Here is a 24,717-nt window from a genome sequence, read left to right as displayed (position 1 = left end):
TGTACATTGGATACTTTTTCCTCCATTCTTGTGATACTTTGCTCAGAAGAACATTCTCCAGCTCCATCCCTGTGAACATGAAGGACGTAAAGTCTCCATCCTTCTTAATGGCTGCATAGTATTCCATGGTGTACATATACCACAGTTTGTTGATCCATTTATGGATCGATGGACACTTGGGCTTCTTCCATGACCTGGCAATTACGAATTGGGCTGCAATAAGCATTCTGATACAAATATCTTTGTTGTAATGCGATTTTTGGTCATCTGGGAATATACCTAATAAAGGAATTGCAGGGTCAAATGGCAGGTCTATTTTTAGTTCTCTAAGTGTTCTCCAGATGTCTTTCCAAAAGGAACGCATTAGTTAACATTCCCACCAGCAGTGTAGGAGTGTTCCCTTTTCTCCACATCCACACCAGCATCTCTGGTTTTGGGATTTTGTGATATGGGCTAATCTCACTGGAGTTATCTATCTCAAAGTAGTTTTGATTTGCATTTCTCTGATGATTAAGGATGGTGAGCCTTTTTCCATATATCTGTAGGCCATACAGCCACTGTATTAAGCACATTAAGTTCATTAACTCATAATCCTTATAACTATAGGTGAACTGCTTATATGCCTCTGGCCAAAAAAGCCGCTTGAGAGAGAGCAGTGAAAAGACTTTGTGCAGGCACACTTGTGAGAAACTGAGGCAGAATCCCATATGGCCAGGTTAATTGCAGGCCTAACATGACCAAGGCTTTGGCTGGAATAGCATTTCCAGACTGCGTTAAGGAATTAAGGTTGACTTATAAGGCCAATGAAAAAGTCCTTTGGAAAACTGGCCAGATAGCCATCAGTAACCTTTCCTGATCTGTGGTAAGTGATGAAGGTCACTTACTGACGGGTCTGGGAATGGAGTAACCTTTTCTGATCTGTGGTAAGTGACGAAGGTCACTTGCTGACAGGTCTGGGAATGGTAATGTCATACAGGTATCTAATGGCACAGATGAAACCTGGGCTCATGAAAGGCTTTTGAGAAGTCCAGTCTGAGAATTCCTTGTAAAAGGCTCCAGCAAAACCCCCCTAACTTAAGGCCTATATGGGAGCAGAGGTTTACACACAAATTCCTGTATGCCCAAGAAGTTTCTCTATGCTTTGCTTGAAGATTCAAAGTAACTGCCTCCAAATGGCATGGTCAGTAGAACAGACATTCAAATCATCTCTTTCCCCCGTAGCCTCAGGCTTCATCAGATAAGATCAAAGAAAGTAATAACTGACAACATGTTCTTCATTAAGTTATGTTAAACCCGGTTATATTGAAAGGATTATGCTTAAAGGTGTATGTTGGGTGGATTATCAGATTACCAGGGAGGAGCTACTTACAGGGCAGGTGGTCATAAGCTGTTTAAATGGATCAATGAGGTCATTGCTGCATGTACAAAATTCCCTATATAAGCCAACTGCAAATAAAGAAGCTCGCCATTTTGCCTGAGTGAGCAGATGGTCACCTTTATTTAAAACACAATTTCAATAAGCATGCTCATTCTTCGCGACATTGCTTTTCCCTGAGACCCTCATGGCAACACATAACAAGCCTAGAAGTTAGATTCCATTATTTCTCCCACTTTACAGAAGAAGAAATTGAGGATCAAGGGAGCAAAGAACTTGTCTAATGCCATATAGTTCTTAGGTGGGAAAGCTGGGACTCAAAACTGATGTTCTTCACCACTACGGTATACTGCCTTTTACAGAGCTAAGAAGAGAAACGGCCAAGGTGGAAAGAGCTGGAATTACTGTTGTTGACATTGCAGGTACAGCTTTGAGTTTATGACCTTAGGAATGATCTCCAACCTCAGTTGCCTCTGAGCTGTTCTCAGCATGACATGTGATCAGTGACCACACGGGAGCTGTGGTTACATGTGCTCCTCCTCTTTTTTTTTTCTTTTTTTTTTTTTTTTTGCAGTTTTGGCCAGGGCCGGGCTTGAACCCGCCACCCCTGATACATGGGGCCAGCGCCCTACCCCTTGAGCCACAGGTGCTGCGGGTGCTCCTCCTTTTACTACCTCTTCTGTACCCACATAGGCCAATAGGGAGATCTTGGCAGAACCAGGCACATTAGACATATCTGACAAATACATCATCTATCTCCACTCACCTCCTCAGAATCCATCCTATGACTGTAGATATTTTGTAGATGCATTGGTAATGGTGATAACAATCAGCGATACTGAACCTAAAATAATTTCAATAATATTCAGGGATTTATCAGTTCACTGACCATTGGGATTTCTCTTATTTGAATCTCATAGTCTTCTTTTGTAAAGTGAAGGAAGTATAATAGTTGACATTCAAAGTTCTTTCTAATTCTGACATGTTTATAATCCCTTGACTCTTTTAGGAGATTCCTGACAGCTAATGCCTTCTTCCCTTCATACTGCTTCCGAGTTAGCATATGTAAGAGTCCATAAAAAACAATGACTTACACTATGAAACTTTTAAACTGATTTGTGGACCACGGTGGTTGCAACTTCACCCAAACTCTCACTCTGTATTATGCGGTCCCTAATTCAGACAGCAAAAATGTCAAATTCAGTCATTCCTTGTTAAATCTAACTCTTGGAGCTCCACCTCTCATAAATACAATCCCATTTCCCTCCTCTTCAATTACTCCCCCCAGCATCCATCCATTCATCCCATAAATACTTTTGAGTGCCTACTATATTCTAGATGTAGTTCTAGATGATAGGAATAGAGCTGTATGAAAAACAAAGTATCTACAGTCATAGGATGGATTCTGAGGAGGTGAATGGAGATAGATGATGTATTTGTCAGATGTGGTCTAAATTATTGTTAATAAATCTTTAAAACAGTGGTTGATGTCTATCATCCCAATGTCTTCTTGGGAAGCTGAAGCAAGAGGATCACTTGAGCTTCTCTCCGAGAAGTCAGAGACCAGCCTGGGCAAAATAACGAGATGCAATCTCTAAAAAAATAAAAAATAGGGGGGCATGACTGCACGTGCCTATAGTCACAGCAACTCAGGAGGCCAAGTGAGGCATGAGGATCACTTAAGCCCATGAGGTCGAGGCTTCAGTGAGCTATGACCACTCCACTGCACACTAGCCTGTGAAACCGAGTAAGGCCCCATCTCTAAAAGAAAAAAGAAAAAACCAAAACAGTGGCTTATATAAGATGCAAGTTTATTTATCTCTCATGTAACAGTCCAAGGCTAATACAGCAGTTCTGGTATCCCCATCACATGGCTTCTGGCTCCAAGGTAGTTGCCCTAGTTCCTGCCAACACATCTGCACTCCAGTCACAGGAGAGACTGAAAGGACAAGGGCAGTACCTACCTATTCCTTTTCAGGGCACGAACTAGAACACAACTTCATTGGCCCAGAATTTTTTCTCAAGGACAAACTTAGATGCAAGATAAGCTCATAAATTAGCCTTTTATGAAAAGCCATGCATGTTCCGAAAAAGCTGGAAATTAAAGAAGGAAAGAATAGTTTTTATGGCTATCAGCCTGAATCAGAAATAAACAAGTAAATAAACGCATTAGTATTCAGATGGTATGTAAAGGAAAATTAAGAAAGGCATGAGGATAAGAGTACCAGAAGGTGAGGGGAGAGAGAACTGGGCTTGTTGTCTTAAATAAGATGGTCAGGGAAGGCCTCAGAGATAAATTGGTAAGCTACCTCTGAATAAAAACCTGGAAGAAATGAGGAAACCAATAATGTACATATCTGGACAAAAAGCCTTTTCAGGGGAGCAAATAGAAAGTGCAAAAGTCTTGAGACCACAGGGCCTTGGTTTATTCAAGGAAGAGCAAGGAGAAAAGTATGACAAGGTGGAACAAACAGCAGGGGGAAAGTAAGAGATGAGGTGAGAGGTATGTGTAGGCCTTGGCGCTTAGCCCCTGGAAGATTTTCAGTTGGGGACCAAGTTGTGAGATTGGCATGAGGTGGCTTCTGTTTCGAAAAGTATGTTGCAGTGACACACCGATAATCCCAGCACTTTGAGAGATGAAGCGAGAGGATTACTTGAGGCCAAGAGTTTGTGACCAGCCTGGGCAACATAGTGAGACCTTGTCTCTACCAAAAAAAAAGAGAGAGAGAGAGAGAGCGCGCGCCACGTGTAGTGGCATGACCTATAGTCTTAGCTGAGGTGGGAGAATCCCTTGAGCCCAAGAGCTTCAAGAGGCCGCAAGCTATGATAGTGCCACTGAAATCTAGTCTGGACAGAAGGAGACCTTGTCTCTTAAAAAACAAGTTTACTCTAGCTACTTTGTGGCAAACAAAGAAGGGAGAGGGTGGAAGCAGTGAAATCACTTACAAGGCCATTGCAAATATCCAAGAAACATGGGATGGCTTGGGGCAGGGAAATGGCTGTAGGGCTGGTGAGATGTAGTTGGATACTTGACACATTTTGAGTCGAGAGGATTTTCTGATAAACTACTTCTGTGATGGCTAAAACAAGGCATATCCATTCACCACTATTAAGCCACAGCCCAAGGAAAGATAATCTCAGAATGAATGAGAAAATCAGCTTTTTCTCAATCTAGGACCATGGTGAACAAAGCTCTAGTTCTAACAGTTTTGAGATGCTGCAAGCCAAATGTCATGTGTCTAAAATGGCTTTGTACTCTGCAGGTAGGAAGGTGGGACAGGCAGAGCCGTTCTATATAATGACATAAAATAACAGTGTATGTGAAAATAAAAAATTTGTAAAGATATGTATTCAAATAAAAGAAAAATGTTATAACCGAGATGAAAGGTAAGGAATTAATAATCACAGAATAAAATTGGAATCCTGAAGAATTGCATTTCTACATTTTATAATGCTCCCTGAATCTGTTATCGGAAGCACATATAGTTAGAATAAGATAAAGGCTGGAGTGGAGGTAACACAGCTGGTCTTCACCTCCTTTCTCTCATTCTTACTGTTTTGTAAATTTAGCTCCCATCCTAAAGATGGGATAGTTGAATAGTTGAATAGTTTAGAAATTAACTTTTAAATTGGAAATGTTGTAACAGATTGTCACTGAGTTGTACTGATTATTATTTAAAATAAGAACTATTGGGCGTGACACACTTAGCACAATAGTTGCGTGCCAGCCACATGCACCAAGAGTGGCAGGTTCGAACCTGGCCCGGGTCAGCTAAACAGCAATGACAACTGCAACCAAAAAAAAAATATATATATCCAGGCGTTGTGGTAGGCACCTGTAGTCCCAGCTACTTGGGAGGTTGAGGTAACAGAATCACTTAAGCCCAAGAGTTTGAGGTTGCTGTGAGCTGTGATACCACGTCACTCTACCCAGGGTGACAGCTTAAGACTCTGTCTAAAAAAAAAAAAAAAAAAAAGAGTTATTATAGTCTTTACTATGAACTATTATGTTCAAACTGTAATTTTAAGAATGGAAGAACAGAACAGTGTTGGAGAGGCTACGATCACTGTATTCTTCAGAATCCCGGCCTTCTGACAACGTTTGGTGTACCTATCCCCATTTCTGCATATTGGCTGACAGTGACAGGCCTCCAGACCCTCTTTGTCTGGTAACACTCATTCTTGTTTAGAGCACTGGAAAAACAGAGTATTTCTCCAGTACCTTAAAGCAGGATAAAAAAGCTCCACTCTAATCTCATTGTTTTGGCACAAACGCACTGATTGGCTAAAGGGCAGCTGCCAAGGGTACTGCTTTATCTACCATTTTTAGGATTTTTGAATCTATAAATATTGTTTAATTATTATTAATTATACAATACTTATTAAGGGCAATTAGAAGAGTGTCCCAGGCTAAAGAAGCAAGAAAACAATAGAAAAGGCTCGGCACCCAGAGCACAGTGGTATGGCGCCAGCCACATACTACCAAGTCTGGCAGGTTCGAACCCGGCCTGGGCCAGATAAACAATGACAACTGCAACCAAAAATAGCCGGGCGTTGTGGCAGGTGCCTGTAGTCCCAGCTACTTGGGAGGCTAAGGCAACAGAATCACTTAAGCCCAAGAGTTTGAGGTTGCTGTGAGTGTGATGCCAAGGCACTCTACTGAGGGCAACAAAATGAGACTTTGTCTCAACAAAAAAAAAACAAAACACTAGGAAAAAAGTGGAGAGAAATACCAGAGTGCTTGAACTACCACCCTCAAATCGATGTTCTAGCGTTCCATGGACTGGGAAATCATTCAACAAACTTTCACTGAGAAACTACTCTATTATAGGCATTGGGATAGCCTTTGCTCAATACCAAGAAGTATATGACTTCAGTAAAGGTGGCAAATGTAAAAACAAGAAGAGAAAAATTAAGGAACAAGGCTACAGTTTACAAAGCTATGCAACTGTTAATTGTGCAGGGAACAAGGCCATAAGAGCTAAAAGGGGGGAAACTTCTATGAGAACTCCGAAATGAAAAGGTTTTCAGAGGCCAGGCACTGTGGTTTACACCTGTAATCCTAGCACCCTGGAAGGCTAAAGCAGGAGGATCCCTAGAGGTCAGAAGTTCAAGATCAGCCTGAGCAAAAGTAAGACCCTATGTCTACTAAAAATAAAAAAATTAGCTGGGCATTGTGGCAGATGCCTGTAGTCCCAGCTACTCAGGAGGCTGACGCAGGAGGATTGCCTGAACCTAAGAGTTTGAGGTCACTGTGAGCTAGGCTGATGCCAGGACACTCTAGCCTGGGCAACAAAGTGAGACTCTGTCTCCAAAAAAGTTTTTAAAATGGGCAGATTGATGAAAGCATGCTAGAGCTTCAAACAGTAAGTTCTTGGGTAGAAGTGAAAGACAAAATGTTACAGGAAGACGAGGCCCAATGGAGAGAAAGAGCACCCAAACACCACATTTACAAGAGGAAGGGCTTTATTTCAGCTGGCAGAGCAAAGGGCATAGAATTCAAAATGGCCACGTGCCCACTGTCTTGGTCTTTCCATTTTTATCTCTAGTCAAAAAGTTCCAACCCACAGGTACCTTTCTCATTGGCCAGTTTGAATCAATTGGGAGAAGCTGTTCCAGCCCCCACCGAACTACAGGATTTCACAGAAGCAGAAATGTCCAGGTCCCAGGAATTTAAGTCTATAAATTCCTAAGAGCTGAGTCACTATGGAGAGGAACCTGCAGGTGTATCTTTGGGGTCTCCTTGAGAAGACCTCTGTTGTCCTAAACCTCACCTTTCCCAGGTATCCTCTCTCAACACCACTAACACAACCACAAAAACAGACTAGGATGGGCAACTGTTCCTTGTGAAAAAAGCACCAGAAAATAGAAAACCTGCTTGCCACTCTCAGAGGCAATCCATCCACATTCCTTTCAGGGAGACACTTCAAGCCACACCAGAGTGTACCCTGGCTAGAGGCTTTCAGTTGACACACTCTTCTGAGCAGACAGGACAACCAGGATGAAATAAATACACACCACCTTAGAGTATTCAGAGGTTACTAAAAAACAAAAAAAGCTCTAACAGTTAAAACAAAGCTTAACAGTAGATGGGTGGCTGGAATAGTTCACCAATCCTTACTCGAATTTTTACTTCTTATATACCCAAAGCTATCCTTTTTCCAATGTGGTATTCTTTTGTTTTGTTTTGTTTTGTTTTGAGACAGAGTCTCATTATATCACCCTCAGTAGAGTGCTGTAGCAGCATAGCTCACAGCAACCTCAAAGTCTTGGGCTTAAGTGATTCTCTTGCCTCAGCCTCCCAAGTGGCTGAGACTACAGGCACCTGCTACAATGCCTGGCTATTTTGTTGTTGTTATTGTCATTATTGTTTATCAGCCCTGGGCTGGGTTCGAACCCGACAGCCCAGGTGTATGTGGCCAGCGCCCTAACCACTGAGAAGGGTGGAGCCATTGACCCCATAAGGTAACTCAGTGACCTATTACAACATTCCATTCCAAAAGTTAATCTCCTAAATCAATCCACCTAAACTACTCAAGATAGGCATCTTTAGGGTGGGAGCTAAATTTACAAACCAGTAAGAATGGGAGACAGAGCTCGAAGGTCAGGGAGGACCTAAACTGACCGAATTGGCTGGGTCATGTCCGCCTTAGCCTGCCTGACTCCATTTTGTTCTCACTGCACGTGCTTTACCCTGGTGCACGCTGTTGTAGAATCAGTCTTAGACACAGCATCATTCACTCTGCAAGAAAAATTACTTCCACCTAAGCACACCCCCCTCTCAGTCTGCACAGACCCCCTACTTTGTTGTTCCTCTGCCTTTGAATAAGTTCATTCCTACGGTAATCTTTCTTTTCCGGCCCTAGGCTTTGTTTTAACTATTTCCCTCACAGTTGCTTTCTACTTTACAGAGTTCCGTCTGAATAGGGAGAGGTTGTTTTTTGCTTTTCAGAGACTCCTTCTAATAGGCTTTGCATAGTCTAGAGAACTAAGACTGAGCACTAAAATCTAGGAGAACAATGTAACAGAAGCACAGAAGATAAATTTAAGATGTGTTACAAGATAATACACATTTCAGCTAAGCTGGAAGACTGGGTAAGTAATTGAAGAAGGTAAATTTTGGCCAGAAGACAGCAGGCCTTTAGTTTCAGGATAAAAAGTAGGAAGTTAGGCGTCTTCTCTTTCCAGCCAGCGCGGAGCAATGGGCATCTCTCGGGACAACTGGCATAAGCGCCGCAAGACAAGGGGCAAGAGAAAGCCCTACCACAAGAAGCGGAAATATGAGTTGGGATGCCCCGCAGCTAACACTAAGATTGGCCGCCACCAAATACATGCTGAAACTTACTGTTCATGTTCGGGGAGGTAACAAGAAATACCATGCCCTGAGACTGGATGTAGGAAACTTCTCTTGGGGCTCAGAGTGTTGTACTAGGAAAACAAGGATCACAGATGTCTACAATGCATCCAATAATGAGCTGGTTCGTACCAAGACCCTGGTGAAGAACTGCATTGTGGTTATTGACAGCACACCGTACCGACAGTGGTATGAGTCCCACTATGCACTGCACCTGGGCCGCAAGAAAGGAGCAAAGCTGACTCCAGAAGAAGAGAGATTTTAAACAAAAAACCTTCAAAAAAAATTCAGAAGAAACATGATGAAAGGAAAAAGAATGCCAAAATAAGCAGGCTTCTGGAGGAGCAGTTCCAGCAGGGCAAGCTGCTTGCATGCATTGCATCAAGACCAGGCCAGTATGGCTGAACAGATGGCTATGGGCTAGAAGGCAAAGAGCTGGAGTTCTGTCTGAGGAAAATCAAGGCCCAGAAAGGCAAATAATTCCTCATCTCTCTTTCCTTTTTTTGTTTTGTTGAAGTTGTCATTGCTTAGCTGGCCCTAGGTTTGAACCCGCCAGCCTTCACGCATGTGGCTGGTGCTATAACCACTGTGCTACAGGAAAGAAGCCTTCCTCTCTTCTGTCTTGGTTCATGTAATAAACCTTCATTATTCAAAAAAAAAAAAAAAGTGGGAAGTTAATCCTTTGGTCAATGGTAAAGAGTAGTTGAGTCAGGCAGCAATTCTTTAACAACTTCAAAAAGACTGAGACGTAATGTCCGGTGTGTAGGGAAAAAGAATTCGAGGCTGGGCACAGTGGCTAATACCTGTAATCCTAGCACTCTGAAAGGCCAAGGTGGGTTCCTCACCTGAGTTCAGGAGTTCTTGATCAGCCTGACCAAGAGTGAGACTTGGCGTCTAAAAATAGCCAGGTTTTGGGGGGTGGGCTTATAGTCCCAGCTACGTGAGAGGCTGAGGCAAGAGGATCACTTGAGCCCAAGAGTTTCAGGTTGCCGTGAGCAAAGAGGCCAGGGCACTATACTAAGGGTGACAAAGTAAAACTCTGTCTCAAAAAAAGAAAAAAAAAAGAGAGAGAGAGAGAGGAATTCAGGACTTCAGGAGCGTGGGCTAGGAAGAGATTGAACAGATACTAATGAGTAGAAGACAGACCATTTTGGCCCTCTCCCTTATGGTAAGTTACCTTTTCCTGCCATAAAATGTGCTGTATATGATTTCTTGTACTGGAAATTTTGGATTCTTGGTTGTCTTTCCCTGACCTTTGATGGCCATCAGAAATAGGTCAGGGAAAGATGACTCAATTGGGAATCTTAATTTCCCAGTGAAAAAAAGAAATCACACATACTACATTTTATACAACTTTTAATTTGGGTGTAAATTTGAACTTCTACATTATAAAATTAATAAAATTCTTTCTAAGCCCAAAGTTGTCATGTAAATTCCCGAAGATTGATCAGGAATGGCTTAATTTCAAAGCTTGATTGCCCAGTGAACTGTAAACTAAGATCTTCCTTTTGCCCGAAGGTGTCTTTTATTTAGTAAAAGAAACACCCACTAGCTTTTATCAGGATCAATCTTAAGTTTTGAACTGAGATGTCTTCAGAACTGTGGCTCTCCATTCACCCTCAAATTGTTTCCTTTCTGAGAACATCTGTGACATAAAAAAAGACTAACACTCCCCTTAACATTTGAGGACCTAAAATGTCAGCACCAAATATTTACAAATCCTACTAAAACACACACACCCCTGAGAACATTAAAAACCACCTCTCCAGGTCTCACCTCCAACCTTACCAAATCAGGAAACTTCAGAAGCACCTGGACATGGGTTTGTAAGAATCATCCCAGTGATTATTAATCAGTAAGGTCTGTTACAGAACTAACAGTCCTTGCACTAGAGAAGATAGTTTTCCTAAGAAGGACCTGTAAATATTCAAAATGAAGCTATGGAACGCTCAACTTCAACCAAGTAATGGCCAGTAGCATGGGCTAAGGGTGAGGGGTGGTTTGAGTGAAATGAAGATTTAATAGGGAAGGTTAAGGAAGTCTAAGGGAGTCAAGTCTCAGTCTCCACACAAGGGTAATTCTTTGTTGGGATGGGGGAGGAACCGCCCTGCATGCAGCCTTCCCAGCTTCATTAGATGCCAGGAACACCTTTTCCACACAACAATGGAAATTTTCACTTTCACATATTGCCCCATGTCCCAGAACATGGCAGTGAAGGACAGCAAAATCTCTTCCTGGCATAAATTAGAGATAGAAATTATAGGAAAAACTAGGTCAGGAACTGACAAACACGTCAGTGGAAAATATATTATTGGACAAAATTTGACAGATGCTTGCAGGCCTATAAAAGAGAAGTAGGTTACAACACTTGAACATTACCTGTGGGAGAGTGATAACTGAGGGCTTCCTGTTTGTACTCTAAGTCCCACAATGTTCCTTACTTAAAAAAAAAAAAAAAAAAAAACGAAAAAACAGAAAAATACAGCTCGATGCCTGTGGCTCAGAGGCTGGGGCATACACCAGAGGTGGTGGGTTGGAACCCAGCCCGGGCCTGCAAAAACCGACAATTACAACAAAAAGATAGCTGGGCGTTGTGGCAGGCACTTGTAGTCCCAGCTACTTGGGAGGCTGAGGCAAGAAAATCGCTAAGCCCAATAGTTTGAGGTTGCTGTGAGCTGTGACGCAAAGGCACTCTACTGAGGGCGACAGATTGAGACTTTGTCTCAAAAAAAAAACCACTTTGGAGACAGTCAAGCAAGCTAAGTAGCAAGGCCACTCTACCTAAAAAACGGTAACAGAACGGTGGTCAAACCTATTGTCTAGGTTCACATACCTTTAGGAACGACCATTAAGGTCGTTCCTATTGCTAGCAGAAGACTCAGTTACCTGACTACAAGAAGGCGCATAACAACCTAAACCTAAAAGCAATTTAGGATCATGGTCACGCCCCGCTTAATTAAAAGCTACCCAACCTTCCAGGAAGTGTTTACAGCCACTTTCACGACAACTGAAGTGGCTCTGAAAAGAGCCTTTGGGGTTAAATAGTTAAGAGCATTTGCTGAGCGCTCTTACTTAGAACTGGTGTACTTGGTGACCGCCTTGGTGCCCTCCGACACGGCGTGCTTGGCCAGCTCCCCAGGTAACAGCAGGCGCACGGCCGTCTGGATCTCCCGAGATGTGATGGTGGAGCGTTTGTTGTAATGCGCCAGACGCGAGGCTTCACCGGCTATACGTTCGAAGATGTCGTTGACAAACGAGTTCATGATACCCATTGCCTTAGAAGAAATACCGGTGTCCGGATGGACCTGCTTCAGCACTTTGTACACGTAAACGGAGTAACTCTCCTTGCGGCTCCGCTTGCGCTTCTTGCCATCTTTCTTCTGTACCTTTGTGACAGCTTTTTTAGAGCCCTTCTTAGGAGCAGGAGCAGATTTCGCAGGATCTGGCATCTTCAACACGAAGAAAAGCCACCCTCAGATGGAATTCCCGACTATATCTAAAGGCGCTGGTTACGCACTATTTATAGAGCTTGTATGCAAATGAAGACTCACACAGTACTGAGTTTCTATTGGCTAATCACAATAGTGTCGTCATAGAGGGGTGGGGCCATCTAAGTAGGTTAGGGCCGAGCTTCCTTAGTGGTCATTAGGAGGGTCTCCTTAACCAATCGAAATGTTTCATTTTACTCTAACAAGTCAGGCACGTAAAGTGGGTTTCATGGGTTTGTGGTCTTTGTTTAGTTGGTTTTCACTTTCAATTCAAGACACGTTAACTTGCCTTATTTTTCCACTATTTTATTTCACGTGCTTTTTTCTATTTCTTGCAGTACCTCAGCCCACACATTAAAAACGCGTTAGGTATTTACTTCATTAAATTACTGCTGAGTTAAGCACTGCCTACTTTGTGCTACGAAGAAGAGACTAAGTCTTAAATTTCCCTTATAAAGCCCCTCAAAGGTTTATAAACAAGACTTTACACACCTTGGGGTTTAGCACTAAGTCTCTTGCCCCTGTGCCAAATTTTCCTTACAAAATTGGCAGAGCTAGCACTCTAAGACTTAAACTAACATGTAAAAACAGGTGTGGCCAGAACCAGAGACCGCGCCTTTCCTATGTCCTCTACCACAGGCCAAGTGACCGGAAGGTGGAACATATGGATTCTGCAGCACCATCTACCGTTACGCTTGTTCCCTGACCCATCTACTCGGAACACCAGTCACCAGCTGAAAAGCTGGTACAGCTGCTCTTCATGACAACGTGAGTGGCTCTGAAAAGAGCCTTTGTGTTAACTATTTAAGGACGTTAAGCCTTAGGCCCGCTCCCCGCGGATGCGGCGGGCCAGCTGAATGTCCTTGGGCATAATGGTCACTCGCTTGGCGTGGATGGCACACAGGTTCGTGTCCTCGAACAACCCCACCAGGTAGGCCTCGCTCGCCTCCTGCAGCGCCATCACGGCCGAGCTCTGGAAGCGCAGGTCGGTCTTAAAGTCCTGCGCGATCTCGCGCACCAGCCGCTGGAAGGGCAGCTTGCGGATCAGCAGCTCGGTGGATTTCTGGTACCGCCGGATCTCCCGCAGGGCCACGGTGCCCGGCCGGTAACGGTGCGGCTTCTTCACGCCGCCCGTGGCCGGGGCACTCTTGCGGGCCGCCTTAGTGGCCAGCTGCTTCCTCGGGGCCTTGCCACCGGTCGACTTACGGGCGGTCTGCTTCGTACGAGCCATGATAGCGCAGTGACGTTAGCAAAGAAAAATCTAGGCAGTCCTATTTATAAACATAGCCTCGTTTCGATTGGGCCTGAAAAATCAGGAATTTCCGGATTTGTAATTTCATTGGTTAAAATTCAGTCCTATTTACTGAAGCAGAAAATTGTTCTGCTCATCTTCCATTCCTGTCCCCTTTCTCTTCTTTTCTATATTCCTATTGATTATAGAATTTTTAAAAACTTTTCCTTTCGATTGATGTAACTTTTATAAATACATTAGGCAAAATATTTTGCATACTTTAATAGGTTTCCTACAATACACGCTTGCTCTTCTATGAGCTAGTTTTCAGCTTATGTTTCAAGTTACCTGTTACTGTAAAACTTCTACTACAGCTAACAGCTGTGCTCAGCAGGTTAGATGCATTTATTATATCATGACCGAAGCTTAACAATATGTAGTTGAGTAATCAAAAATTCAACTTACATTTACTTGACTTCTAAGCCCAGCCATAGCCGTTTCAGTGTGCTGACCTGTACCAACTTGATATTAGAGCCTCTGATTTCATTAAGCCATTTCCCTTGGAATGTGGTTTACTCTTCCTGACCTCCCACATTGATGGCCAGTTAGGTCCTGCACATGAACTGCTTCTAAATCAAGGAAGGATCACTAACACCAGAAATGTTAAATTCTCCTTTGTAATATAGACTAGTCTGTAGTCAAAGGCTTCTCAGCCAGATTACAAATTAAAACCAAGTTCCAATGCAAATTATTCATCTGTTAACTGAATTGCTAACATTTTCTTCAATAAAGAGAAAGCATTTTATAGGGCTTAAAAACTTAGTATTTTGTCTCTCTTCTACAAAGAGAGTGACGATTATTTGCCTTTTGTTTCATATTGCCTTGAAGTATTTTTAGAAAAGTGTATGTCATAAAAACAATGGTTATGATACTGAAAAATTATACTAGTTAATATGAAACTTTTAATCATATGCTTATTTTATTGAAAAATCATCACATACAAACCTTATAAAAGCTCAAACCGGAGAATAAAAGCAGGCCTGAGAAGCTTAAAATTTGCCTTGATGATGTCATTATGAATTACCATAATCCTACAGAAGTCAAGGGGATTTCCTGAGCACTAAACATAACCCAAAATTTGTTAACTTAATATCTTCAAGAGTTGCTCATAGGTAGAAGCAACAACCTCCTCTCAGGAAATCTAAAATGTTATACAAAAGCATAACAAATAATACAGACAAATGCTGTCCCTCTCCATGGTGTTTTTGTAATGTCTTACATATAGAGAGGACTACTCAATTTAGAAGTTCTTCTAGTTGCACTATGTCTTTTAATCCCAACTCTGTGAAACAGGTGTTATTTTTGTCAGTTTATAGATAAGAAAACTGAGTCCCAGAGAAATAATGGGTTGTCCTGGATAAGAAATGAAGCCTGCATAATAGTCTAAAGCAAAAGAGTGAAATTGTTATGATGAAATTTCCTATTTCAGAATAGATAGATAGGGGACATATTTTAAAGCACAAAAGCATTTTCCCATTATGTAATCAAACCATCCAACATTTCTCAAATGTCTCCACTGAACTGTTTCCCATCAGAAAAGGAAATTACCCCATGGGGCATGGATGCCAGTCCAAGGGAGCCTGCTCAAGTGTCGTGGTTATATGTCTTTGCAATATTCTTTCTGTATGATTTATGCATTCTTAACCATAACGTATGGATGTGTTTGTTTTAAATAACAAAGAGATTCTCAAACTATTTTCCAACATAAATTTAAGAGTTATAGGACTTATTTTATTTTTGTAACACAGAGAATAAGATTCCAAAGTAAAAAACCTTATCAATTTCTACTTCTCAGAAAACAGACATCAATTTAAATATTAATTCCAGGATAACAAATTAAATAAGACAATCATCATAAACTTTCAAGGGCTATAGGTAAAATTTCTCACAACAATCTGATGTATGGTTGCCGTAGAAGTCACCTTTAATAACAGAATTCAGATCCACATTAGTTCAATTTTACCTAGTCCCCACACTGGACGCGAGAGAGATAGTCCTGTGAAAGTTCTCAATGCACTGCATTATCAGAAGCAGCTTTGTGATGCAGAAGAACCTTTGCTTTTGAAGGAGTGAAGGGAACTTTACTTGCTATGAATATTTTGAATTAAAGGCCCTTAGGATGCTAGAAGAGACTTTTCCCCTAGCAACACAAAGACCAGACCCATCAAGAAGAACAATTGTTTTTCCTTTCCACCCACCTCCTGTCTCTCAATCCTCTACCTCTCCCAAAACACAGGCTGAAGTTTCCTTATCTGCCTAAAATCTGGACCTACCAAAGAGGAGAACAATTACGTCTGGTCCTTTCCCCAGTTTTCACTAACTGAACCCATATGACAGAAAGGAAGACTTAAGTCTGTCAACAAATCTGTGGTTCAGGCCATTGTATGTTCTTCAAGCCCATGGAATTCCCCTAAAAATCATTTACTATTCCCTTGAAGTCATTCACATTTCCCCATCTCCTTTTCCTCTGAGAAGCAGGGTACATAAGCATCTGTATCCCGCTGGGATACTAGGCAATCATTCTGTAATTCTCCCCAAGCACATGGTAGTAATAAATTTGTAAAGCCTTTTCTTTTATTACACACCTTTTCTCTGTGCTTTTATGAGTTGATTTTTCAATGAACCTTCTAAAGTCAAAGGAAAGCTTCCCCTGCAGCTGAAAGGGAAAGGAAATATTTCTGTTCCTAAAATTTCTGAAGTTTCTTTCACCAGAAATTGAAAGGGCCTATAGTTTGAAGACTGAGAACTGGAATTTCATTAATTAGCACAGAAGGAACAGGCATTATTTCCACACCGGAAATAAGCAGGCAAAAGAAAATTTTAATAAATGAATTATTAGGCGTATAAGGTTTGTATGTTCTTATGTTTATTTTTAATGTGAAAGTAATGAACTGAGTTAAAAATAGATATTCCAGGAAATTTTTGGCTTCACATATGCCCAAGGTTATTTTCTAGGTATCCCCAGCTAAGACCGGTTGAATCTTTGGTTTGTGGGTTGGTCCAGCCCTGAGCCTGATTTTGTTTCATGTTGAGTGGTCTGTGGCCCTGGACTAAGTTGAGAAGCTGTAGGATTTTGAACTTTTGCCTTACCTCATTTTGAGATAAACTTACTCCTTTAATATCCTGCTCACTGGAGAAAAAACTTAGCACCCTTCTCTTTTTTATTGGTCCTTAATACTACATACTACCTGTACTGTTTAGAATTTATGCAATTTCTGGCTTTGCTACAACAAAAGACAGATCAACAAGAGAAAAACAGAAATTTACATGTGTATTTCATACAGATAGGAGAGAGACCCAGGAATGAGTAGTTCTCAAAGAGGTGGCTTTAGATCCCACTTTATATAGCATAAAGCAAATTTTTAAAGAAGTAACAAGACAAAGTAAAAGAATTTTGCATCTCAAGGTGCAGCAACTTGAGGGATAAAGGCTTATTAATAAGCTTGTTAATGCAGACTTCTCTGGTCCAGGCCAATAAGGTTCTAAAACTGGGGGCAGCGCCTGTGGCTCAGTGAGTAGGGCGCTGGCCCCATATACCAAGGGTGGTGGGTTCAAACCTGGCCCCAGCCAAACTACAATGAAAAAATAGCTGGATGTTGTGGTGGGTGCCTATAGTCCCAGCTACTTGGGAGGCTGAGACAAGAGAATCACCTAAGCCCAGGAACTGGAGGTTGCTGTGAACTGTGACATCACAGCACTCTACCGAGGGCAATAAAGTGAGACTCTGTCTCTACAAAAAAAAAAAAGAATCTAAAATTGGCTTCAGTGGTTAACCTTTGCTCTCTTGGTAGAAGAGGAGGTAGATGGCAGTGAAGTAGAGCTAAGGAAATTTCACCTCAAAATATGATTCCTTGGTATAAAGAATATTTTAAGTTAAAAGACCATTTTTTATCAAAAAGCACTGGCCTCTCCCCTATAAAACCTGAGTTACCTGATTTAGAATCAGAAAAGGTTGCTAACTTCCTTATTGCATGGGAATAGACCTGTCTCTGAGGTCATTGGAAGCAACAGACCTATCTCTCAGATTAATCTAAAATTCAATCTGTTTCCACCCATCTACACATCTCCCTAGCAACCACTTACTGCACCTATACTTTCCAGTTTCTCTCCCCCGCCCCAAAAAGACATTTTTAAAAGCCACTGACCATCACTGAGATTTTGGGAAATCATTCTTGTGGTTCCCCCCATGAGCATGGTATTTGGAAATAAATTTTCCTCTTATTAATCTACCATAATTGTGAGTTGAGCTTTCAGCGAACCAGATTAAGGGGAAAGGACAAGTTTCTCTGTGATCCCTACAGCAGGATACCTCTTGTCTTTGTAAATTTATCTCCTGCTTTTGGGTGAATAGAGGAAGGTCAGAGAGCTCTCCTGCATCTGCTGCTTCTTAATTGTTTTCAACTCAACAATCCTTCATAGTTTGGGTGGCATATTCTGGTGTCCCACAGTATCTTTTTTTATCCAACATTCAAATTTTTTAATCAAAAGCATGTGTGTAATCATTTAATACTGACAGCCTTGATAAAAATGTATAAAAAAACATCATTTTACAGGTGAAGAAAGTGGTGGAGAAAGATTCCAGCCCACGGTTCTGACTCCTTCCCTTGAGAAACTTGCAAGACAATAGTTTTCTCATTGGTAAAATAAAAGTCAAATATTAGCTACCCCATAGTCAGGTGAGAATGAAGTAAAACAATCCATGTACAATGTTTCATAAGCTTGAGGCATAGTAAGTATTGATTAAAAGATAGCTACACTATAATTAATAAAGATATACCCAAATTAGTACATTAGAACTGCAAGAAGAAAATAACCTGGGGAATTGACATTTAAGCTAAAACTTTAAAAAGAATTTTAGCCAACAGAATAAAAAGACAAAGTAGACTAAGGAAGCATCATATAGAAAGGTAGGAAGCAAAGACATAGACCAACAAGGACTTTTATAGGGAACTGAAAGAACACAGGCCTCAAATTCATGAACAACTTCAAACTTTAGATATATAATCTACTAATGGAGGTATATATAATCTGGTAATTTTGTCTATAGTTAAAGCATTGATTAAATCTGGAGGGGCCAAGGGAAAGCTTCCTTCTGCCCTTTAAAAGTTTGCTGAAAAATGAACCAACAAAGGGTAGATTAATAGGAGAAAAAGGCATACAAAATGTATTTAATGTGCCTTAGCATGGAAACCATGCACAAAGCATGAGGCTCAATGAAGGGCCAGATGGTTGGGGCTAAAATATTCTCCTCATAGGGAAGAGAAGCATGACTTTGGGGGGCAGACATTATTTTGTAAATGATTCTCTTCGGAAACTGGATGAAATAAATTACCAGAAGGTGAGGGGTGGAACTGCATAAACAACAAAGCTGTCTTATTACACAGATATAGATAAAGTCCCCAGATAATCTGTCTGAGCTGAGAACAATAGATGAAAAGTCTGTCTAGGCATGGGTAACAACTTCTAGTCTCTTTTCTAATGGTTAATCTCTCAGGGTTATTTGATGAGATGCCTAGGGAGGGGGTCTTATGACAATTTCATTTCTTTTTTTTTTAAACAGTCTCACTTTATCATCCTTAGTAGAGTGCTGTGGCATCATAGCTTACAGCAACCTCAAACTCCTGCGCTTAAGGGATTCTCTTGCCTCAGTCTCCCAAGTAGCTGGGACTACAGGCGCCCACCACAATGCCTGGCTATTTTTAGAGACGGGGTCTTGCTCTGGCTCAGGCTGGTCTCAAACCTGCTGTTAAAGTCAGGCAATCCACCCGCCTCAGCCTCTCAAGTGCTGATATTATAGGTGTCAGCCACAGTGCTCGGGCTTAATTGTATTTCTTTTGGAAAGCAGCTTTATTAATAAGAGAAAGAAACTCCAGAATCCCTCCAATAGTTCACGAAAGAGGATCAGAGAGACAGGAAAGCAGGTCAGAGAAACACCTTGGTTCTGAGCCTTATTTCTGAGGCCTTTCAATTTGCAAAGCACTCAGCATGCTAAAGTAGCATATTTGAGGGAATTATTTTCTGAGCCCCAATAAATATAAACATTAAAAACATACCAAATTTTATAACTCTTGTGTTTTGTTTCATATATCAGATGCCTCAAAGAATGGACTTATGAAAAATTTTGTGACGATCCTGTAATTTGGAATATGTGTTCAGGATCCATAGAGTAGCTTGCTGTGACTAGAGAGGGTTGGATGGATGTGGTTATTAGACAGGGCTGGAAAGGCAGCCCAAGACCAAGTTGAATGAGTCTAAATAAACTAAAGAAGCTTATTAGGTTGAGAAGCACCAGTTTTGAAGCAAGATCTGTGACCCAGTAAAGAATCAAAGAGAAATTCTGATAGTTAAAGTAATTCAGGTAAAAGATGCTAAGATTTAACAGGAAGTGCAGAACAGGTGTCAATTCCCCACAAAACTGTTGGAATCAACTGACTCCTGCCAACAGCTAAATGCGACTGCTTATCTTTTCATCTTAACATAAGGTAGTTGCTTGACTATAATACAAATTCTGAAAGCTGTGCTGAGCTAGTACCTGTGTTAAGCCTATATTAGTTGAGACACTGGTAAATTCTATAGGACTTTTCCCCAGACTTCTCTGGAAAGAATTTCCAATCCCTTTCTTTTAGGAGGAAAGTTTACTTAGCAGCTCTATCAAAGCCCATCCACACTCAAAAATAACCTTATTCATTCCACCAATTAGATTCAAGCCCCCACCATTCCCCATGAGAATCACACTTTGCTGCAAATATTTCAACTAGTGACTCACACTTGAGTGTGAATTGCTTTCTCAAACTATATCTAACTTGCAACAGGGAAAGGGAGAATTTATTTTGGAGACAACTGTTTTTTAAGTGATGGGTGATTAGGCCCCTCAGACTATGAAGAGTGTTGAAACTGTAGAGTAGAGAGAAAAAAAATCTTTTTCCCTCTACTTCTCCCCCAGCTTCTCGAAGAACAGAAGTTTATTGATATGTGCATCAGACATATGCAAGGGAGCATTCTAAGATGAGTAACTCAGAGGAGTGGATAGAATTTGGGGACTAGGCTGGGCAGCATGGTGGCTCACACCTATAATCTTAGCACCTTCAAGGTGTAAGAATCACTTGAGGCCAGAAGTTTGAGATGAGTCTGAGTCACATAGCAAAACCCTTTGTCTCTGAAAAAAAAAAGAGAGAGAAATTAGCCAGGTGGTGGTGTGTGCCTGTGGCCCCAGCTACTCAGGAGGCTGAGGCAAGATGGCTTGAACAGTGTTAATATGATTATACCACTGCACTCCAGCTCAGACAACAGAACAAGGCCCTGTCTCAGAAAAAAAAAAAGAAGAAGAAGAAGAAGGTAAACTTAGTAGGGAAAAGGGAAGGGGGAAGAAAAGACACCATTGGAAAAACAATTGGATAAATGGGCCCTTAAGAGAATAAATAGGAGATTGGATCATTTTGTGACACCTATTAGAATGTTGTGGTGACTTCTCATCTCTGAGATTAGAGTTGCTTCTAATCCTGGAGGGAATTTATGACAATTAAGTTAAAATTTTGAGTTCTTTTAGGAGGCTCTGCTTTTAGAAAAGTAAGGGATTTCAAGAACTCAAACATTTTCAGCTCAAAACAAGCAAAAGTGACATATTTGGGGGTAGCACATCCTGATCCTCTGTAGAAGAAACATGCATAGACATTATGTCTCTGATTCCACCTGGGGTCCTGTACCTGACACCAGAAATCATCACTTCAGTCAGCTTTGGCTGGTGGTTATTATGTTACAATTTTGTCAGATCTTTCTTTCCTGCTAGTGTTTAAAAGCAATCAGATGAAAAACAATTCAGTCAGATGCAAAAACTGTTCATTTTATAAATAATCATTGAGTTTATCCTGGCATTGAACTACACGTTGGTTTACAAAAAAAGAATAAGCAAAATCACTGTTAGTGAGGAACATGGCAGGTGGGGGAGTACTAAGATGCAAGCAGATGTGAAATAATGTTACAGATTCTACAAGAGTTGCTAAAGGATCAGAAAAGAGCAAGTGTGTTTCTTTGCCCTGAAGCAGCCGGGGAGAGTGAGGTGTCTACTGTGAATTCTAGGGAGTTGGTTTAGACATGTAGATGTGGTAATGCACAGTGGCACCATTCAATGAGCAGACTACAGAACCAGCTTTATAGTGAGATAATAAGTCACACATTGGAGATTTTAAGTTTTAACTTTTTCTTTTTTTTCTTTTTTGAGACAGAGCCTCACGCTGTCCCCCTGGGTAGAGTGCTGTGGCATCACAGCTCACAGCAACCTCCAACTCTTGGGCTCAAGCGAGTCTCCTGCCTCAGCCTCCCAAGTAGCTGAGACCACAGGCGCCTGCCACAACGCCTGGCTATTTTGTGGTTGCAGCCGTCATTGTTGTTTGGCAGGCCCCGGCTGGATTCGAACCCGCCACCTTAGGTGAATGTGGCTGGCACCTTAGCCACTTGAGCTACAGGCGCGGAGCCGTAACTTTTTCTTTTTTAAAATGCTGGGTCTCCTTGTGTTGACCAGGCTGGTCTCTAACTCCTAGCCTCAAGCAATCCTTCCACTTCTGCCTCTCAACTAGCTGGTATTACAGGTGCCAGTGCCCAGCTACATTTTGATTGGGGGAGATTGAGCTTTGAAAATGATTGAAGAAACACCATGTGGATCCACATATCTGGAGCCTTTTAGTCTGAATATAGATTCAGAATTCAACAGCACATAGAAGATAGAGCTGAAGGAGAGATGAAACAGGAACACAGGGTTTAATAATAATAATAATAAACATTTTTCCAAAAACTCCCAATCCTTTCTCATGCAGAAACCAGAACATTTTCTCGGGGATTCCAGGCCCTGATAAGGTAATGAACATACTAACAGAACGGACCCCAGTAGAGGTAGGTGTTTGTCCTGTTACAAAACCTAATTCAATAAATTTTGCTGGCTGCACATGGAGCCTCGGAGGGGACAGTTCGGGCACTAAATCCTGGCTAAAATCAAGGGCTAATTTAGAGGATCTGTAAAAGCGGATGTACGGAATAGCCCTCATTCTTCTAGATAAGGTTGACCCTCTATATCTGTGAGTTCCACATTTCGCAAGATTCAACCAACTGGTCATGGAATTTTTTTTTTTTTGCTTCTCTTTTGAGTCTTTCTCTTTGGCCCGGGTTCACAACTTCCAACTCCTGGGCTCAAGCAATCCTCCTGCCTCAGCCTCTAAAGTAGCCGGGACTACAGGTGCGTGCAACCACAGCCAATTTTTCTATTTTCTTGTAGAGATAGGTGTGGCTTGTAGTTCAGGCGAGTCTCAAACTCCTGCCCCCAAGCGATCCTCCTGCCTCAGCCTCCTAAAATGCCACCGTGCTTGGCCTGAAAAACAATGACGGCTGCAACCAAAAAATAGCCGGGCGTTGTGGCCGGCGCCTGTCACCCCAGCTACTTGGGAGGCGGAGGCAGGAGACTCGCTTGAGCCCAGGAGTTGGAGGTTGCTGTGAGCTGTGATGTCACTGTATTCTACCCAGGGTGACAGCTTGAGGCGCTGTCACAAAACAAACCAAAAAACCCAGTAAGTTGACCACAGAGGTCTACAGAAAAAAAAATAAATAACACAAACAAAATAATATAGTATAACAACTATTTACATTGTATTAAGTGTCATAAGTAACCTGGAGATGATTTAAAGTACAAGGAGGATGTGCAAGCGCTCTGTGCAAATGCCACGTGTTTTCTATCAGGGACTTGAGCTGCCTGGTAATTGTTTGGTATCCGAGAGTGCTGGAACCCAAGCCCCAGGTTCAGAGGGACGACTGCATCTTTTCTTCCAACATAGCTTTCGCTGACTGGATGCGTGGGAAGGTCTGGCAGTATACCAAGACCAGTTTTCCTGGGAACTGGATTCTTCTGGGCGAGGTGAAACATAGCTCGCGACAACAAAATGGAGACTGGACTCGAGTTAACCGCGAGCTTTCCCCGACCCCGCTCAACACATATCCCCAGCGGCCGCAGCTCTGGCCGTCGCCCGGTAGCACCAGCCTAATTATCCGAACTGCTTCTCCGCAGTTTTTGTAACCACGGTTCGGAACCCTCTAGTCGGGATTAGATCTGGCGCTGGAGCTCTCTCCATTCCATCTCTGGCATCCATTTGTCCCTCCTTTAACTTCCACCAGAGGACCTTCCCTGAGCCTCAGTGTGGCGCCTTCCCGGTCCGCAGACGCGGAGATCCGGAAAACCACTGCAGAGGCTGGAAGCTTCAGGCTGGGACCTGAATTCTCCCAGGGACTATGATACATCGATCGAAAAAAAGAAAAGACAAGGAAGATAAAAGTCAAACGGACTGCGGAGGATAGAGCGGGGAGAGGAAAACCCAAATGAGGAAATGTCGGAAGGGCGGGGACAGCTTAGAATGCTTCCCGCCGCTGCCGCACTTTCGGTTTTCAATCTGGTCCGTTGTTCGTGTATATCAGGGGTGAAGCAGCTCCCGCCAGCATCACACGTCTTTTCAGACTATGTAGTCATGTCTGGTAGAGGCAAAGGTGGAAAAGGGCTAGGCAAAGGTGGCGCCAAGCGCCATCGTAAGGTGTTGCGGGACAACATCCAGGGCATCACCAAGCCAGCTATTCGTCGTCTTGCTAGGCGAGGAGGTGTCAAGCGGATCTCCGGTCTCATTTATGAGGAGACTCGGGGTGTGCTGAAGGTGTTCCTGGAGAACGTCATTCGGGACGCAGTCACCTATACTGAGCACGCCAAACGCAAGACCGTCACTGCCATGGACGTGGTGTATGCTCTTAAGCGCCAGGGACGCACCCTGTACGGCTTCGGAGGCTAAACGCCTGTTTTGGCTTTGCGCTTTACGATACCAAAGGTCCTTTTTAGGGCCACCCATGGAGTCGTCGAAGGAGCTGAGCACTTAGCAACAAAGAAGTTGGAAGGTAGTTTAGCTTTTAATACCTGGGTACATGGTGAGTATGGAAAGGTAGTGACGCCCAAGGGCCAAGTCGTTTACCAAAAGCGGCCTTTACTTTTTTCTTAACCTTTTGTGGCTTACTGCTTTGAAAAGTTGGACTCCGTGTAAGTATCCTGGCTAGCTTGTGCAGAACTAAGTTCAAGTGGAGGGACAAAGCTAGCATGATCTTAGTTGCTGGAACTGAGACCAAAAAGTCAGATTTAAAACAAGGCAAGACCCGCCTTGCTAATAGTTTTTGCTGCATTTCTTCAAAGTGG

The 24,717-nt window shown here is 42.3% G+C and overlaps 3 protein-coding genes and 1 pseudogene across 3 annotated transcripts; 2 read left to right on the top strand and 2 right to left on the bottom strand.

Moving 5' to 3' along the window:
* Positions 1-8,554: 8,554 nt before the first annotated feature.
* LOC100959704 lies at positions 8,555-9,209 on the top strand (annotated as a pseudogene).
* A 2,552-nt stretch (positions 9,210-11,761) lies between these two features.
* LOC100959387 (histone H2B type 2-F) lies at positions 11,762-12,208 on the bottom strand. The gene has a single exon (XM_003800423.3). It carries the CDS (start codon positions 12,176-12,178, stop codon positions 11,798-11,800), a length of 381 nt encoding a protein of 126 aa, XP_003800471.1. The 5' UTR covers positions 12,179-12,208; the 3' UTR covers positions 11,762-11,797.
* Positions 12,209-13,010: 802 nt separating this feature from the next.
* LOC100959075 (histone H3) lies at positions 13,011-13,451 on the bottom strand. Its single transcript, XM_003800422.3, has one exon. It carries the CDS (start codon positions 13,446-13,448, stop codon positions 13,038-13,040), a length of 411 nt encoding a protein of 136 aa, XP_003800470.1. The 5' UTR covers positions 13,449-13,451; the 3' UTR covers positions 13,011-13,037.
* Positions 13,452-24,002: 10,551 nt separating this feature from the next.
* LOC100958764 (histone H4) lies at positions 24,003-24,352 on the top strand. The gene has a single exon (XM_003800421.3). It carries the CDS (start codon positions 24,011-24,013, stop codon positions 24,320-24,322), a length of 312 nt encoding a protein of 103 aa, XP_003800469.1. The 5' UTR covers positions 24,003-24,010; the 3' UTR covers positions 24,323-24,352.
* Positions 24,353-24,717: the final 365 nt, after the last annotated feature.

This window comes from Otolemur garnettii, unplaced genomic scaffold (genome assembly GCF_000181295.1).
Source record: "Otolemur garnettii isolate 467f Iridium unplaced genomic scaffold, OtoGar3 scaffold00174, whole genome shotgun sequence".
Classification (NCBI taxonomy): domain Eukaryota; kingdom Metazoa; phylum Chordata; class Mammalia; order Primates; family Galagidae; genus Otolemur; species Otolemur garnettii.
Note: the sequence above shows the minus strand (reverse complement) of the source record. Positions and strands in the feature narration are given on the sequence as shown.